Source organism: Mandrillus leucophaeus, unplaced genomic scaffold (genome assembly GCF_000951045.1).
Source record: "Mandrillus leucophaeus isolate KB7577 unplaced genomic scaffold, Mleu.le_1.0 Scaffold296, whole genome shotgun sequence".
Lineage (NCBI taxonomy): Eukaryota > Metazoa > Chordata > Mammalia > Primates > Cercopithecidae > Mandrillus > Mandrillus leucophaeus.
The window spans coordinates 2,515,212-2,533,293 of record NW_012103098.1 but is presented as its reverse complement, the minus strand read 5'-3'; the positions used below and the strand labels follow the sequence as shown (position 1 = coordinate 2,533,293).

The following is an 18,082-nucleotide window of genomic DNA, read 5'->3' as shown; positions in this document are numbered from 1 at the left end:
TCCCGCGGCCGCCAAGCGATCCCTGCTCCGCGCGACACTGCGTGCGCGCGCACGCAGAGAGGCGGTGACGCACTTTACGGCGGCAGCGTAAGTGCGTGACGCTCGTCAGTGGCTTCACTTCACACGTGGCGCTAGTGGAGGCAGGGTGTCGTGCTCGTGCCGCTTTCTACAGCCAACATGAAGCGGCCTAGTAAGTGGGGTCGGGAAGCGGGCGTGGAGGGACCCATGTTTGGAAGTTGCTGCAGCCTTCACGACGCTCTTTTACGGCTACGGCTTTGTCTCTGCTGATATAGGGGTGAGAGCCTACGCGTAGGCCTTGGCCCTATTTCCTCGTAGGACCGAGAGTTGGAAGTCCCTACGGCGATCATGTTAACCGCGCGGGCTCATTCTGTGGAACCAAGACGGGCAGAGGGTGGGAAAGACTAGGCTAGATTTTCGTAAGAAAGCAGCTTCTGAGCCAGGTTTCAGGCCCAATATCTTCCTTTCCGTGGCCACGTGCAGGCTGGCCCAGGTGAGAGCTGAGAATCGCCTCCCAGACTCAGTGTTCCTCTCCCGCCTTATGATTCGTGCTGTTTGACACAAAGTGGCTGTCGTTTTGGGTCTCATAAACGCTCCTACACGCTGCTGTGTATGATCCCATTCTGATATTGTAAGAGTAGGTGCAGGGAACTTGGACTCCGTTCTGGATCTACTGAATCTAATTCTCTGGTATTTGAAAGTGGCATGTATGTTTGCATTAGGCATTTTGCATTAGTCTTAACGTTAGGTTTGGCAGCCAATAACACGAGAAAAGGATATAACTCCATAGTGCGTTAACCCAGAACTAATCATTTGCGTTAACAGATTTGTGATGTTTCTTTGTAGAGTTAAAGAAAGCAAGTAAACGCATGACCTGCCATAAGCGGTATAAAATCCAAAAAAAGGTAAGTGTAGTGCTTGAGAGAGCTATACTAAACACTGCTAAACTGATTTTGCCTTGTTCCTTTGCGGGAAAGTATGGGTTAATATGATTTGGTTTCGGGAAATGGCATTGGATAGACTGACCATGGGCATGAGCTCTTAGGCATCAGGAGTGCAGCTGTGAGAAAGTGCAGTGATTTGGTGATAAGTCTCTAAATTTGTTCAACATGTTGATCTCTGCATAGAGAGCCTTCTAGTTACATTTTCTTACTGTTTTATACTTACCTATGCATTACTTTGTAAGATTCCAACTAAAGCTCCATTTTCCTATTACATTTTATAGGCATAACTAAATTGCAGCCAGATTGGTTTCTCACTTGAATTCTGCTTAAGTATAAAGATATTTTTGTAAGCAGACAAAATCTCTTTAATAGGTTCGAGAACATCATCGAAAATTAAGGAAGGAGGCTAAAAAGCGGGGTCACAAGAAGCCTAGGAAAGACCCAGGAGTTCCAAACAGTGCTCCCTTTAAGGAGGCTCTTCTTAGGGAAGCTGAGCTAAGGAAACAGAGGGTAAGTTATGTTAGCCAGAATTTTCAATGAGTGGTATAGTGTGTTATGTGTGATATTTTTCAGAGTAAGGTAACAACACTAGTCACTGGTTCATCTATTTCCCTTACGGCTCTGACACAGCTTGAAGAACTAAAACAGCAGCAGAAACTTGACAGGCAGAAGGAACTAGGAAAGAAAAGAAAACTTGAAACTAATCCTGATATTAAGCCATCAAATGTGGAACCTATGGAAAAGGTATGATTAGGTCTCTTTATGAATAAGAGATCAGGGGTTTTGATTTTGTTTTTGTTGCTTGGGCCTGAGTGCAGTGGCACAATCACAGCTCACTGCAACCTCGACCACCCAGGCTCAAGCAGTCTTACCACCTCAGTCTCTGAGGAGCTGGGACTACAGAAGCACACCATCATGCCTGGCTAATTTTTTTTAGTAGACACGGGCTTTCACTATATTGCCAAGGCTGGTCTCAAACTCTTGGACTCAAGTGATCCACCCACCTCAGCCTACCAGTTTCTGGTATTACAGGTGTGGGCTGTTGCACCTGGCTGAGAGATGAGTTCTGGTGCAGAAATAAAAGCACATCTACAGGCTGCTGAGCTTCTTGGGAGGAAGACAACTGAGTTCAGACTCCATCTTACCTATTTAACAACTGCAAGTGCTGCTACTCAGCTGTGGAAAATGGAGATAGAGGTTACAACTGCTCTACTTCTAATTTTGTGTCCTTTCCCCCTTTATCCTCTAGGCATTTGGGCTTTGCAAAACTGAGAACAAAGCCAAGTCAGGAAAACAGAATTCAAAGAAGCTGTACTGCCAAGAACTTAAAAAGGTATCTTAGCCTAGGTCAGTGTCTGACAGTAGTAATGAGGTTCAAAAGACTCAAGTCATTTTTTTTTTAACCTTTTAAGATCAAGGGTACATGTGCAGGTTTGTTACACAGGTAAACTTGTGTCGTGGGGGTTTGTTGTACAGATTATTTCATCACCCAGGTATTAAGCCTAGTACCAATTAGTTACCTTTCCTGATCCTCTCCCTCCCACCTTCCACCAACAAATCATTTCGTGACTCGACTCTAACTTACGCTGTTTAATGCCTTTCCTGCTATGTTTACCTGACAAATAGTTTCTTTGGTTCTAAATATTTGCACAAAACTGGTTCTGCCTGTAAGCATGATTTACAACATTTTTAAAAAAAATGTTGACATAGTGTTGAGATTGAGAAAAGTACATTGGAGTAAGCAATGTCAGACTAAGGGTCTCTAAAGTACTCTGTTGAAACCTAAGTGAAAGAGGACAAGAGGGTACTGTCTCCTTGGTGTAGCTGCTCTCCAGCACTCCCATCCCCAACATCCATTTTCCCAAGCTCACTCCCCCGTGGATAGAACCTGACTGCCCCTCAGCAGCTTTTGGCAAGGCCAGAGGGACCTACCAAACTACATAATTCACTATGGGAGGATTCAAAGACAGGGATATTTTCATTTTTGAAATCCATCTTAATCAGAGGCCTATGTTTTACTTTCCTGTGTGAGAAATGATGAGGGTCAACATTCTTCATATCAAAGTGAAGACATGAGATCCAACTCTGAGCTCACCCTGTTGCCAAATGGATAATGTCAGTACTCTCTTGTTGAAGGTATTACCAGAGCAAGGGATGTCGTTCTGGTTATTTTTTACTTAATAGGTGATTGAAGCCTCCGATGTTGTCCTAGAGGTGTTGGATGCCAGAGATCCTCTTGGTTGCAGATGTCCTCAGGTAGAAGAGGCCATTGTCCAGAGTGGACAGAAAAAGCTGGTACTTATATTGAATAAATCAGGTGGGTAAAGAGGGTACCCTTTGTCTTCCATGTACATTGGTGAGGTATGAGGATACAGTCTAATAGTCACTGAAGACTGATTAGATCCAACTCTGACCTCAGCACAGCCAAAGTATGTGCACTTTGCCAGAGACAGTGCTAGTCAGTGGGGAGGAGGTGATTTTTACAACTGACTCAACTGGTTTCTACTGTTCTTTTGCCATTCAGTATTTACTGTCTTTTAAATAAGAGTGTAAGCTGTTATACCCAGTTAAGTGTAGTATATTTCATCTAGGAAGTGATGACAGTGTGACAAATTCCCCACACCTACACAATGTCGGGTATTAGTTCAAGAGTGAAATAAATTGGAACGTATGTGACAAAATATTTAAATGAAATGCATAATTATGCATCTGAGTTTCAACAGCAGGAACAAGAAAACCCAGAACAGAGAATTACAAAGCAGAAAATGGGAATGAAATCTAAAATTATTTTTGGGGTTAAGAAACAATTGGCTGTTTGGAAGGCTGAAGCAGGCAGATCACTTGAGGCCAGGAGTTCGAGAAAAGCCTGGCCAACATGGCGAAACCCCATCTCTACTAAAATACAAATATTAGCCGGGCATGATGGCAGGCACTTGTAGTCCCAGCTACTTGGGAGGCTGAGGCAGGAGAATTGCTTGAACCCGGGAGGCGGAGGTTGCAGTGAGCCAATATCATGCCACTGCACTCCAGCCTGGGCAACAGCAAGATTCTGTCTCAAAAAAAAAAAAAAAAAAAAAAAGAATGAATAAAAGAAACAATTGGCTGCTAGCTAAAGGTAAATTCTGGAAACATAGCTCTAGAGTTAGTAGGTTTGTAATCGAGACGTTGAGTCTGTCCTGAAATTTTTGAGTGAGCAATACAAAGGGAATTGAAATAGAGAAGTGTAGATGCTGAGCTCTGTTAAGATACAGGCGGCATGGTAGGGGAGCTTGCCCTGCCCTGATTTTCTAGTTAAATCCTTTTGAAAAGACTGGGAAAATGTAAACCAGAGTAAAATCCATAGTTGCCAGATTTTGAAATGCATCTCAACAAAATAGTGAAATTGGAGCAAATGTCTTACTTCTCTTTTTTTGTTGAGACGGAGTCTGTCACCCAGGCTGGAGTGCAATGGCACAATCTCGGCTCACTGCAAGCTCCGCCTCTTGGGTTCACGCCATTCTCCTGCCTCATCCTCCCTAGTAGCTGGGACTACAGGCGCCCACCACCACGCCCAGCTAATTTTTTTGTATTTTTAGTAGAGACGGGGTTTCACTGTGTTAGCCAGGATGGTCTCGATCTCCTGACCTCGTGATCCGCCCGTCTCAGCCTCCCAAAGTGCTGGGATTACAGGCGTGAGTCACCGCGCCTGGCCGCAAATGTCTTGTTTCTAATTCCTATCAGATCTGGTACCAAAGGAGAATTTGGAGAGCTGGCTAAATTATTTGAAGAAAGAATTGCCAACAGTGGTGTTCAGAGCCTCAACAAAACCGAAGGATAAAGGGAAGATAACCAAGGTATCCTTTATTAGTAGTAAGATACGTGGTTCTTTCAGATTTTGGTTGAAATATGATGAGTGTACAAAATCTTGATTTAAATAAATGAAAAATTACAAGATCTAACTCTGATTTCAGCCAGAGATAATCTGAAAGGCAGTGTAGTTAGTTTAAGAGCTGGGCTCTAGAGCCTGATTGCTTGGGGTTTGTTAAAATGATTTTTCAGGTAAGTTGCCAGAATAATTCAACTATTTGGAATTTTAGCGTGTGAAGGCAAAGAAGAATGCTGCTCCATTCAGAAGTGAAGTCTGCTTTGGGAAAGAGGGCCTTTGGAAACTTCTTGTAAGTTTTCAGGAGACTTGCGGCAAAGCCATTCAGGTTGGAGTAATTGGTGAGTTTCAGTTCATTACTTTTTACTTTTTAATTGTTGAAATAGTTAAGAAGTTTAGCCAGCTCTCCAAGTGCCCAAGCAGCAGTGTATGGAGTTGTTGTCAAGTAAAAGGCTCACTCAAATACTAGCTTCTTGCCTATATCTTACTAAAAGCACATAACCACACACAATTTAAAGAAAAAAACGTACACAACTGTTGGCCGGGCACGGTGGCTCACGCCTGTAATCCCAGCACTTTGGGAGACCAAAGCGGGTGGGTGACGAGGTCAGGAGATTGAGACCATCGTGGCTTACACGGTGAAACCCCATCTACTAAAAGTACAAAAAGTTAGCCGGGCGTGGTGGTGGTTGCCTGTCATCCCAGCTACTGGGGAGGCTGAGGCAAGAGAATGGCCCGGGAGGCGGAGCTTGCAGTGAGCCCAGATGGTGCCACTGCACTCCAGCCTGGGCGACAGAGACTCATCTCAAGAGAAAAGAAAAAAAGAAAACTTACACAACTGCTCCAGATTCAGGTTTTTTGTTGGAACTGATTACTATAGGAAGCTGGTTTCTAAAAGCTCTTGGTTTGTTTGAATTTACAGTATTTTCCTGCCTTTTCATTACTTGTGCAAAAAATGAAGAAACTAAAATTGGCCTTAGTATTGAAGTGAAGACACAGATCCAACTCTGATCTTGCCCTAAACATCAGGGAAATGGAAAATTAGGCAGTGAAAATTTCATGAGTGCCAACATATAATGCTTTTTATATCTGGATTTCCCATTTATTTGTAGGTTTCCCAAATGTGGGGAAAAGCAGCATTATCAATAGCTTAAAACAAGAACAGATGTGTAATGTTGGTGTATCCATGGGGCTTACAAGGTAAATGGAGGTGTCCATAATTGTAATATTACTGGTGACACACTTTTATTTTAGTTATCTCAAGGAAGGTGATTTTTTTTTTGAGACAGTTTCGCTCTTGTTGTCCAGGCTGGAGTGCAATGGTGCAGTCTCGGCTCACTGCAACCTCTACCTCTCAGGTTCAAGCGATTTTCCTGCCTCAGCCTCCCGAGCGGCTGGGATTACAGGCATGTGCCCCCACACCTGGCTAATTTTGTATTTTTAGTAGAGACGGGTTTCTCCATGTTGGTTAGGCTGGTCTTGAAGTCCTGACCTCAGCTGATCTGCCCGCCTCGGCCTCCCAAAGTGCTGGGATTACAGGTCAAGCCACTGCGCCTGGCCTAATTTTTTTTAAAGCTTTTGGTGAAAGAAGAGATTTAAGCCAGTGCTAGGCTTGGAGAAAAACTGATTGAAGTGGGACAGCTGCCCACAATTCAGTTTGAAAGACAAGTTAAGCAAATAGATAGAGAGGAAAGCTCCCTCAGAGGAAGTGATGTTTGAACCTGGCCTTGAGAAATTAATAGAAATTTGCCAGCTAGAAGGCTGCCACCACACCTGGCTAGTTTTTGTATTTTTAGTAGAGATGGGGTTTCACTGTGTTGCCCAGGCTAGTCTCAAACTCCTGGCCTTAAGTGATCCACCTGCCTAGGCCTCACAAAGTGTTGGGATTACACTTTCGTTGGGTGGCATGAGCTACCGTGCCCTAGATCTTTTTTTTCTTGAGACGGAGTCTCTGTCTCCCAGGCTGGAGTGGTGCTATCTTGGCTCACTGCAACCTCAGCCTCCTGAGTAGCTGGGATCACAGGCACCCGGCTAATTTTTGTATTTTTAGTAGACAGCACTTTCACCATGTTGGCCAGGCTGGTCTCGAACTCCTGACCTCAAGTGATCCACCCGCCTCAGCCTCCCAGAGTGCTGGGATTACAGGCATGAGCCACCGCACCCGGCCAGAAGGTGGCGTATTTATAGCAAAGGAAGTAGCATGTGTTTTGGGTGATGTAAACATATAAGCTGTAACATGCAGTGTTTCTCTTTAGAACAGTTGGGTATGCTGTTACAGTTTTAGATAAATGTGAAGCAAATGATGATAAACTGGATCTGACTGACTGTGCTGAGTCTGTTCAATCCAACTCTGAGCTTCATGTTCTCTTACCTTCCAAATAAACCAATGCCCCCATCAATTCCATCTCTCTTCTTTCAGGAGCATGCAAGTTGTCCCCTTGGACAAACAGATCACAATCATAGATAGTCCAAGCTTCATCGTATCTCCACTTAATTCCTCCTCTGCACTTGCTCTGCGAAGTCCAGCAAGTATTGAAGTAGTAAAACCGATGGAGGCTGCCAGTGCCATCCTTGCCCAGGCTGATGCTCGACAGGTAAAAACCCCTTCTCATGAACTCCTTGGAGCCATTTTCTTTCATCATAAGCATTTTCAGTAGAAAAATTTTGGAAGTTTTTTAAAGTACTGATGTGTCAGATGAAGGACAGTTCTTTTTTTTGTTTGTTTTTTAAGGTAGTACTGAAATATACTGTCCCAGGCTACAGGAATTCTCTGGAATTTTTTACTATGCTTGCTCAGAGAAGAGGTATGCACCAAAAAGGTGGAATCCCAAATGTTGAAGGTGCTGCCAAACTGCTGTGGTCTGAGTGGACAGGGTAAGCTTTCTTTTCTGTTGGCATTTTGGTGACCACTAGAATAAACCTCCTTTTGACACATCTTATTTTTAATATCAGTGCCTCATTAGCTTACTATTGCCATACCCCTACATCTTGGACTCCTCCTCCATATTTTAATGAGAGTATTGTGGTAGACATGAAAAGGGACTTCAATCTGGAAGAACTGGAAAAGAACAATGCACAGACCATAAAAGGTGAGAATTGTGTGTCACTGCTGTCTTCATCAGTTGACAGGCCAATAGAGGTCTTAACTGTTTACATGGGCTTTGTTTCTTCCCCAGCCATCAAGGGTCCTCATTTGGCCAGTAGCATCCTTTTCCAGTCTTCTGGTCTGACAAATGGAATAATAGAAGAAAAGGACATACATGAAGAATTGCCAAAACGGAAAGAAAGGAAGCAGGAGGAGAAGGAGGATGACAAAGACAGTGATCAGGAAATTATTGATGAAGAACTTGATGTAAGTGTGTCCTCCATGAGTTGTTTAAAACTGAAGTGAGTTTTCTAGCATTATAATACATAATGGGAAAGAACTGAAGATAGGAAATATTTGAGGCTTGTGATCCGTTAGCCTTAATTTTACACATCCCGTTATATGTACCTCCAAGAGTTAATTTTTTCAGGTACATAACTACTTGGATTAAATGAGCAAGACAAGGGCTACTAATCCAGTACCATTTTTCTTTGTCACACAGGAAAAGAGCTCAGGCATGTTTGCTGCAGAAGAGACAGGGGAGGCACTGTCTGAGGAGTCTACAGCAGGTGAGGCAGGCAAAAGGAGTTCTTCTAACAAAGCAGCATGGTGTAGAATCACTTTGACTTTTTGAAAATCTCTTTTTATTTTCCTGCAATATAGGTGAACAGTCTACAAGGTCTTTTATCTTGGATAAAATGATTGAAGACGATGATGCTTATGACTTCAGTACAGATTATGTATAACAGAACCATGTCTTTTTTTATGAGTTTTTTTTAACATTCTAAGCAGACTGCTAAACTTCTGTGTATAATGTGTGTAAGTTATGGTATGCATGAGCTGTGTAAATTTTGTGAATATGTATTGTATTAAAACCAGGCAATTTGGAATCCCTAAATTCTATAAAAAGACAATTCACCTCATTGTGAGTGGAAGTAGTTATCTGGAATAAAAAAATACGATACCTATTGAAAAATGTTGTTTTATTTACAGATCAGGCCACAGGTTACAACAGCAGTTTTGAATTATCTGTACCAGCTAGCTGAACTAGCTATATCTGTTCTTCTTTCCAGTCATTCAGCAGTGTAGTAAGAAAACACTTGGTAAGGCAGATGGAGACATATTTATAGTCTATAGTCTGTCTGGGAAGCTGACTTCCAGACAGGGCAGTTTGTCATCTTTACCCAGCTGACACACCTTTTTCCATGGCTTGCTACGATAGGCATTGAAGCCTAGCAACTGTTACTTTGCATACATGCCATCTTCCAGGACTTCCTGAGAAATGCTTATAGTTTAAATTCTGTTTCACTTTATGTTTGAGATCTCGGTATATCTTCGGATTAGGTTGAATTTGCCTGTTGGGTCTGGAATATACCATTTTTCCCAAACATCAGTATATGAAGCAGTCCTTCCCCATGGCTTAAAATGTCCATTCCAATGGAGTAATTTGGCAGCCTTTACAAACTGAGGTGAATATCGTTTTCCAGCACTGGAACCTTATATTTGAGACAAAAATAGGCACATCATTGTGCCATGTGAAATTGTGCAGAAAACTTAAGGGAAACAAAGAATATACCCCATCCCTGAGGATAGTTCTTTAGATACCAATTCTTTTTACTAGCTTATGCCACTGGTTAATTCTACTTACCAAGGTGGCGGACATTCCACATAGGATCGATGGTAGAGTGCTGTTGATAAAATACGATAAGCAGAGGAGGTGTTGTGATGCTACCAGCCAGGGTTCTGCTATACAATCCCTCTCTTGGTGGGACAGAAAACAAATGTTAGTGAAAAGTACTAACTCCTGTTAGTCACAACTCCCGGAATTGAAATACAACAGTTTTTCACAGCTCGGCCAGTTACATACTTACTCTACATTGAGTTTCATCCATTTTTCCAGTTGGTTAGTTATATTCTGTCGTTTCCATTCTGTCAGGTTTGCAACAAAAACTCCAGGATTAAATGAGCAAGTGCTGGCTTTCATGGAAAGCTTACGAATTCTTTCCTTTTTATAGTCAAGATAGCCAATGTAATTGTACTAAAAACAGATAGGACATATGTATTTACTGCTTCAAACAATAGATACAATTTTATAGCCAATAGAGAAAACAGCTGTTAAACCATGACTTCTTCAGATTAGATAATAGATACTTGAAATTCCAAGTTAGAATAGGAACCTAGATGTTGACATATTAAACCAGATGTTCAAGAAGAACAATTAGGCTGTCAAGTCCATGAAGAAGTCTACAGAAAAGCAGGCTTGAGTTTTGTGATGAAATGATTAGGGAGTGAGTGTAAATTGCAGCAAAAGAGTTCCCTGAATTTGCAACCTCTTCCCAATAAACGATATTGTAGGAAGAGGGATGTGTGGTAAGCAATTTACCTGGTTTCCTGCTCCACGGATGACAACTTTAGTAGAGGCCGAATCACAATCTTCTGAAAATGCAGCTGCATGTCCTGGCTTCAGTGGTGTATTATAAAGGGCAAGAATATCACCTGAAATAGACAAGATGTTAAGATTTACATTTCAGTTGCCTTGAGAGTTCCCTGTTACTCCCACTTCTCCCTGTGGTGACCTTTTATAGAAGACCATAAATAAAACAACCACTATAGCCCACTGTAGCCCATTGTTTTATTTAGCAATTGTACTCAATCTGGGTGGAGAATAGCACTCATGGTAACATTTTTGATACCTTGCACAATTACATCATCATCCATGTATATGGCCTTCTTTGCGCTGGGAACCAGAATTGGCAAGTAGAACCTTGCAAAGGTTAACTGGAAAAGGAAAGAATAATTGGCATAGGATACTGCACTGGCTGTGCTTTTATTTACATAGAAACTCCTAGGATGCTTTCAGTACCCATTCAGGAGAAGAAAGGACTCTTAGAACCACCCAGGCTTGGTCCCCAGGAAACTACCTGCACTATATCCACAGACACCCAAGTATTCCATATTTCCTAATACTGCCAAGTACAAAGAAGGATGCATGGAACTCACAGGTTTCATGGATTCCCCCTGGTCAGGATCCTCCTTTACTTTCCCTTCCAAAAGTTTAGGGTCAAAATTGACAATTTTGTATCTGATACTTTTCAGGGAATCACTGTTGAGCCAGGACCTGATGAAGATAAAACACTAAATTTTAGTTTCAAATAATGTCTCCAAACCAATAAGGGAATAATGCAAAAGAAACCCTATGGACCAAATAGGTGTTTACAAGCTCCTTTTATCTCTGAGCTTTGGTTTCCTCGTCTGAAGTGATGGTTATTCCCACGAACGTCCCTCCCTGAACCAAGATTATATAGTAATTATCTTATAACACTAAAACTACTCTAGAAAAATACAGTACAGAATTAAGAACATTTCGTCACCACCTAGACCATCCAACTCTTAACCCAATAAATACACTGGTGAAGAAAAGACGTCAAAGTGATGGTAGCGAATGCTAATTACCAACAGAGTAATCTCTTATCTACAGACTGACTTGTTAATTCACTGAGTAATTCCACCACTCAAGTCTGAGGCACTACCTGTAAGAAAAAAGTGTTTGCTAAAGGAGTACTGCACATTTTTTCTAGGTCAGTTTCAAATCAGCGTTTTGTGGGTACTTAGTGTTATTTCTGTAGTCTATTTTTATACAGCTTCTGTTTCTGTATTTTAAATGGGTTCAGAATTTACAGCTTCAAAAACTAAGTATGAACCATGGAGAAGGCCATAAGGACGAAAACGTTTTAGAAATTTGACAACTGGTTAATTTGTTAGACCAACAAATTTGGAGTAAGTTTTGTAAGTCTTAGTTCATTTTCAAAACGGATTGGACTATCCAAATTTCCCCAGATCACTCTGGGGAAAGTCAAGATTTGGATCAGGACCTGTTATCAGCCTGTGATCAGCTTCACAACACTACCCTGCCATTGTTGCTAAGTCCCTTCCCACTCTAGACCAGAGCTGCTCAGAACATGTCCATGAAATAAGGAACCTGTAACTTATAAATCAACATTTACTGCTGCCTTCACTGAGAAAGTATTATTACCAAAACAACGTCAGGTGGGGTTAACAGTGCAGAGTGACAGTTGACTGACTTCCTGGCATGAGCTTCTTGTATCACTTCTCCTATTATGGGGATAAGCTCATAATACAATCCTAAAAAAATATGTCAGTTGTACAGTTTATCGGTGGTACAATTTCAATTGTATAAAACAACATACAAACCACAGAAAAACAGTTCCTGGATTGGCAGCTGGCCTGCTCTAGATCATCCTCTAGAAGCAGAATCACATAAGCAGAGCTCACCGGAGATGGTCTGCTGTATTGTTGAGAGTAACAATGTAGAAAATCACATTGGAGCGAGTGTTGTGCTGAATGCTGTTTATGGCTGCGATGGCCCCCCCAAGCCTGTCTTCAGATGCAGCGATGACCACAGGAATCTCCTCTTGTCTCCCATCTACTGCATATCGGAGAGCATTTGGAACAAAGTCTATAGGTTGAGGCCCCACAATTCCTGAATCTGAAAACACAAGGAAGGCACTGTGATACAATCTCATGGGCTTTTGAGTCCAAGACATGGAAAAAGGGAAGGTAAGGATTATGGTTCTGATTTACCTCATTCTCCCCCATTAAACTGAAGCATATAGCCCTGAAACTTTCCCTGTAAGTAAACAAGCTTTTGGAAAAATGGAGGAAGCATTTTTTAAAATAGGCCGACAGCACTTTGATACACTACTGGTAGGAAAATAACAGAACCTGTTAGAATGTATTGTGGCAATTTGTATCAAGAGTTTCCCTAAGGACAAAATCTGAAATATAATCAAAAGAAAGAATTTTATTTAAATTGTGAAAACATAGCAGCAAACTAAATATTTTTTAAGTCACAAATCACAAGTAGGCATGAAACCAATTGAGTGAGTCACAATCAATTTATACAGAAAAGTTTCTGGATTGCAATAGAAAACTGAAGTAGAGGCCGGGTGTGGTGGGTCACGTCTGTAATCCAGCACTTAGGGAAGCTGAGGCAGGTGGATCACCTGAGGTCAGGAGTTCAAGACCAGCCTGACCAACATGGTGAAACCCTGTCTCTACTAAAAATACAAAATGAGCCAGGTGTAATGGTGAATGCCTGTAATCCCAGCTACTTGGGAGACTGAGGCAGGAGAATCGCTTGAACTCGGGAGGTAGAGGTTGTAGTGAGCCGAGATCATGCCATTGCACTCCAGCCTGGGAAGCAAGAGGAAAATTCCATCTTACAAAAAAAGAAAACTGATTTAGAATACCAAAGAAAATACAGTGTATCACACAAGGAAACTGCAAGTACTGTCCTATATACATTCTTGCCTTTTTTTTTTTTTTTTTCATTCCTCATTGAACCCTGGTATTTACTATGTGCCAGGCAGTATCTAGGCACTGGGGTTACAGCCATGAATAAAACATCCCTAACTTTCTGATAGACAGCCAATAAGTAAATACATATGTATGTACATGTGCTACATGTAATGTATTTCCTATTGTAGGGCTGCCACCAAAAAGTCTTAAAACTGTTGTACCACAAGATGTTATCCTGTGGAAACAAATTAATAGACATTAAAATTATGTATGAAGAGTTTCTACCATCACAGTGACATGCTTATGATATACAGAAAAACACATAATGTACAGTTTATATATAGTACAATCTCAACTGTACAGAAAAAAGATGTGTAGGAAAAAACTGGAAGGTACTAAGCCAAAAATGTAATAAGTTACCTTTAGGCAATGAAATCATTCAACCAATATTTATTGAACAGCTATAGGTATCAGCCACCATCCATAGGCACAGAAGATAAAACAGTACACAAACTGCCTTCATGGAGCTTGAATACTGTTGTCTCTTTTTTTTTTTTTTTTTGAGACGAAGACTCAGTCTGTCACCAGGCTTGAGTGCAGTGGCGTGATCTTGGCTCACTGCTACCTCCGCCTCCTGGGTTCAAGCGATTCTCCTGCCTCAGCCTCCCGAGTAGCTGGGACTACAGGTGCATACCACCACGCCCAGCAAATGTTTGTATTTTTAGTAGAGACACGGTTTCACCATGTTGGCCAGGCTGGTCTTGTACTCCTGACCTCATGATCTGCCCACAGCCTCCCAAAGTGCTGAGACGGTCTCCATCTCTTGACCTTGTGAGGCGCCCACCTCGGCCTCCCAAAGTGTTGGGATTACAGGCGTGAGCCACTGCTCCTGGCCGCTGTTCTCTTTTTTATAAACTTTCCTACTAGGAACATGCATTACTTTATATGTATCATACATATATACACATGATAAAACATGCTATCAGAGCACTCCGTGAAAGTCAGGAGAAAGCTATTATAGTCTCTCACTCTGGTCAACTGTGGTGGGTGGCAATCCAAAAATGATTTTTGACAAACACTCGAGCCTCAAACATTCCTCAATACCAAGGGAGAACAGTATGAACAACTAATTCAATATATTGTGCAATGCATTATACAACACAGTGATTTTTAAAAATCACTTGACAAAACTTTTATTGCTACAGTCCCACTGATGCAGCTGCACAGCTGAAGGAAAGTAACTAGACTGACACTCTAGTGACTACAGCAGGCATCAAACACCAAGGACACTTGTCTGCCCTCACTTTCTGAAGCCCTGTCCTGCTGACATATGAACAGATGGCAGCCCTCAGAGGCTCTCCTAAGGCCTCCGATTTAGTGAAAAGGAATATTCTGTCAGATCAAACCCTTAACAAACAACTGCTAGTACTACCAGAAGAAGAACAACTTAGGATGTGCAACACAGAGAATACCAGGTCCTCAACAGATTCTAAGGCATTATTAGTAAATGTTCCCATACCTGTAACCTCATTCCTTAACAAACTGCTCAAGCTGAGGAAGTTATGGTGCAAAACCAGTAAGAAGAGAGCAACAGCCAGGACCAAGATGATGATGTTTACTGAAATAGATAGGGAAAACCTACGTTATACCTCTTTATCTTTCACCAGGTATAAAAACAAGTTAACTTGTAGAAAGAGCATACCTTTACGGAATGACATCTTTTTCTTCTGTCATATAAATTAGCAGTTATTAACCCTACAAAACAAAACAAGCCCCCAAAGTCAGTAAGTACATGAGAAGGGACATCAAAATGCCCTAACACTTTTTTTTTTTTTTTTTAATTCAGGAAGAAACAGGAGGCATATATGGTATTCTGCAAGAAACTCATTTTGAGTTAACAGTTTCCAAGAACCCAATTTCGGATCTGAAATTTTTGTGGTAGTCATTAATAAAAAACTTTTAAAAAGCTGGAGAAATACATAAGCTTAGTCTTGTATATTATACATCACAAGATGAAAAGCAAAAAAAAATTTAAGAATTAAGTTTCAGCCAGGCACGGTGGCTCAATGCCTATAATCCCAGCACTTTGGGAGGCCGGGGGGAGGGGGGAAGTGGATCACGAGGTCAGGAGTTCAAGACTAGCCTGGTCAAGATGGTGAAACCTCGTCTCTACTAAAAACTGCAAAAAAAATTAGCCAGGCGCAGTGGCAGGGGCCTGTAATCCCAGCTGCTCAAGAGGCTGAGGCAGGAGAATCACTTGAACCTGGGTAAGAGAGGTTGCAGTGAGCCGAGATCGTGCCATTGCACTCTAGCCTGGGCAACAGAGTGAGACTCCATTTTAAAATAAAAAATAACATAACAGAATTAAGTTTCTACTTAAAATTCCTAAAGTAGACATGGATTCAGGTTGTCTATGACCAAGTAACCTGAGGTCTTAGCCTCATCAGTAAAAACATGCCTGTTCAGAGTTGTATCCCATTCACCTTTAACATGAGTGTCCTCAGAGAAAAGAATATTATCCAAATTCACTTGACAAACCCACAGCAGAGAAAAAGTTACAAAAGTTCACAAAATCCAATCGATATCAAAAGTTTGGAGTGCATTTCTAGCCATCGTAACTAGCAAAAACAAAAAAATGTTTATTTTAGTTTATTTTTTTAAACGGAGTCTCATTCTGTCACCCAGGCTGGAGTGCAGTGGCACGATCTCAGCTCACTGCAACCTCTGCCTCCCACATTCAAGCGAGTCTCCTGCCTCAGCCTTCCCAATAGCTGGGATTACAGGCGTGCACCACCATGCCCAGCTAATTTTTGTATTTTTAGTAGAGATGGGGTTTCACCATGTTGGCCAGACTAGTCTCGAACTCCTGACCTCATGATCTGCCCACCTCAAGCCTCCCAAAGTGCTGAGCTTACAGGCGTGAGCCACTGCGCCCCGCCAAAAAAACATTTAAGGTGCTATTCCCAAAAACCATCTCTGTTAGCTAGCTATTCATCTCTTAAGAAGGTGGTGTCTAATTGTCACACTGTCCTGGTTGGTCCTCCTCAGCTCATCTGACCTTCACCTTTTCAAAACAATTCAGTGGAAACAAGATAGTAGGTGGAACTAAATTTATTTAAAAAATAAATTCCTTCAACAAGCTCTTGGTAAAATGTTTCCTTAAAGACATTTTACCAACCAAGATATTGTGAACCCACCTTTTAACCCTTACTATAGACCCTGGATCTGTAACTACATTTTCGTTAGAGTATACAATTGTGTACGATTTGATTAGCAACACAGTTGGTCCTCAGTATCAGTCGGGGATTGGCTCCAGGACTCCCCATGTATACAAAAATTCACGAATGGTCAAGTCCCTTATGTAAAACGGCATATTAGAGTCAGCCCTCTGTATCTGTAATTTCAATCCGTGGTTGGTTGAATCCAAGAATACAAAACCGTGGATACAAAAAAAAAAAAAAAAAAAAGACCACACTGGCCAGGCGTTTGAGACGAGTCTGGCCAACACAGTGAAACCCACCTCTACTAAAAACACAAAAATTAGCCGGGCTTGGTGGCGCATGCCTGTAATCTCAGCTACTCAGGAGGCTGTGGCAGGGCAATCACTTGAATCCAGGAGGCAGAGGTTGCAGTGAGCCACGATCGCACCACTGCACTCCAGCCTGGGTGACAGAGCGAGCCTTCATCTCAAGAAAAAAAAAAAAAAAAAGACCACACAAAGATGTATCTATTTATACACACATCAGAAAGTCTGTTCAATCACACCAAGAAATACAGAGCATGGGAAGGAAACAGGAATAAACTCTTGCCCATCCCTCATTCTGCCTTCTACACGTCCTGACTCCTTCTGAGGTCAGAAAAGTGTCAAAGGTGTCTGCATTTTACTGTTTGGTCTCTGCCACGTGCAAGGATGAAAGGGCACTGAGGATATACATACACTTTCTCCTACCCTTTCATCTGGCTGGCTCCCACTTGGCTTTCAGAAGTCAAGGTAGCCTCCTCCAAACTCCACGTTGAGCTGCACCTCCCCTGAACTCCCACATCTGCGCCTCCCTCTCCCAGAGCTAATCCAGCTGTCATGTATTTCTGGCGTGATGTGGCTATCTCCCTTGACACGCTCTGGGCTCTTCCAAGGCAACAGCCTGGTCTTGGTAACAACCGTGTCCTCGGTCCGTTGTCTGGCACAAACAAGGTGCCGTGAATATTTGCTGGTTGCATCAATGAGGACAGCAGTCCCACCCTATCCCGGGAGTGCCTAGAATCTCACTATCTGTGGCTAACCCTGAGTACATAACCTGGGGGCCGGAGAGCCAGCTGGGACCCAGAAGCCCGGGTTCCTCAGAACGGTTTCTCTCCAAAACGTGAGCATCCCACCTGGCTCACGGTAACAGAGGAGGGTCTACGATTTAGACATACACCAGCCTTGAAAGAGAGGCTGAGTGAACCTGTGGCTGGCCTCTATCAGGACGGCCCAGCCTGGGTCTGTGAGGGTCAGTAAAGTCGGCCAGAATGTGAGAGGGCCGAGTTCGGGAGCCCCCAGATGAGGGACTCTCCACGCGGGTGAGAGGGACAACCGAGGACCGAGGTCCCCTCTCCAAGGAAATTCTCTCTCTTGTGGATGCCGCCTAGGGTAGCCCCCTAAATTGCAAGGGTCAGTAGGGCCCCCCTTACACTTTGAAGTGATCGGAAAGTGATGCGACGCTCCGGGGATCCCGCCAGGCTCAGAGATACCCCTGCTTAGGGCTCCGACAAGTCGTTCCCCTCAAAGGCTCGCCGCGGCCGCCTTTACTGCAGGCGATGGAGGAGATGGGGATGCAGCCCCGGCCCGCCCTGCCAGCTCAGCGCCCGCGCCGC

General features: G+C 42.7%; 2 protein-coding genes across 4 annotated transcripts; one reads left to right on the top strand and one right to left on the bottom strand.

Moving 5' to 3' along the window:
* Positions 1-8,885, top strand: GNL3 (guanine nucleotide binding protein-like 3 (nucleolar)). 2 transcript variants are annotated; one of them, XM_011986211.1, is made up of 15 exons: positions 1-140; positions 865-923; positions 1,335-1,472; positions 1,593-1,706; positions 2,212-2,295; positions 3,147-3,279; positions 4,683-4,795; positions 5,039-5,165; positions 5,937-6,024; positions 7,244-7,418; positions 7,556-7,698; positions 7,777-7,913; positions 8,001-8,176; positions 8,412-8,478; positions 8,573-8,885. In XM_011986211.1, the coding sequence occupies exons 2-15, from the start codon at positions 888-890 to the stop codon at positions 8,653-8,655; spliced, it is 1,614 nt and encodes a 537-aa protein (XP_011841601.1). In that variant the 5' UTR covers positions 1-140; positions 865-887; the 3' UTR covers positions 8,656-8,885. The 2 variants fall into 2 exon arrangements, with proteins under 2 accessions (XP_011841601.1, XP_011841600.1); XM_011986210.1 differs by having other exon boundaries at positions 5-190.
* GLT8D1 (glycosyltransferase 8 domain containing 1) lies at positions 8,878-18,082 on the bottom strand. Of its 2 annotated transcripts, XM_011986214.1 has the most exons (11): positions 17,900-18,082; positions 17,178-17,406; positions 14,931-14,983; positions 14,748-14,846; positions 12,203-12,416; positions 10,910-11,027; positions 10,603-10,687; positions 10,293-10,405; positions 9,781-9,947; positions 9,558-9,670; positions 8,878-9,405 (listed from the first exon to the last, which is right to left on the bottom strand). In XM_011986214.1, the coding sequence occupies exons 3-11, from the start codon at positions 14,944-14,946 to the stop codon at positions 9,215-9,217; spliced, it is 1,116 nt and encodes a 371-aa protein (XP_011841604.1). In that variant the 5' UTR covers positions 14,947-14,983; positions 17,178-17,406; positions 17,900-18,082; the 3' UTR covers positions 8,878-9,214. The 2 variants fall into 2 exon arrangements, with proteins under 2 accessions (XP_011841604.1, XP_011841603.1); XM_011986213.1 differs by lacking the exon at positions 17,178-17,406.

Coding starts and splice junctions, on each gene's coding strand:
- GNL3 (XM_011986210.1), top strand. Junction 1,707..2,211: donor ATGTGGAACCTATGGAAAAG/GTATGATTAGGT, acceptor TTTATCCTCTAG/GCATTTGGGCTTTGCAAAAC. Junction 6,025..7,243: donor GTATCCATGGGGCTTACAAG/GTAAATGGAGGT, acceptor CTCTTCTTTCAG/GAGCATGCAAGTTGTCCCCT.
- GLT8D1 (XM_011986214.1), bottom strand. Junction 11,028..12,202: donor AATACAGCAGACCATCTCCG/GTGAGCTCTGCT, acceptor TATCTTCATCAG/GTCCTGGCTCAACAGTGATT. Junction 10,406..10,602: donor TGATGATGTAATTGTGCAAG/GTATCAAAAATG, acceptor TGTCTATTTCAG/GTGATATTCTTGCCCTTTAT.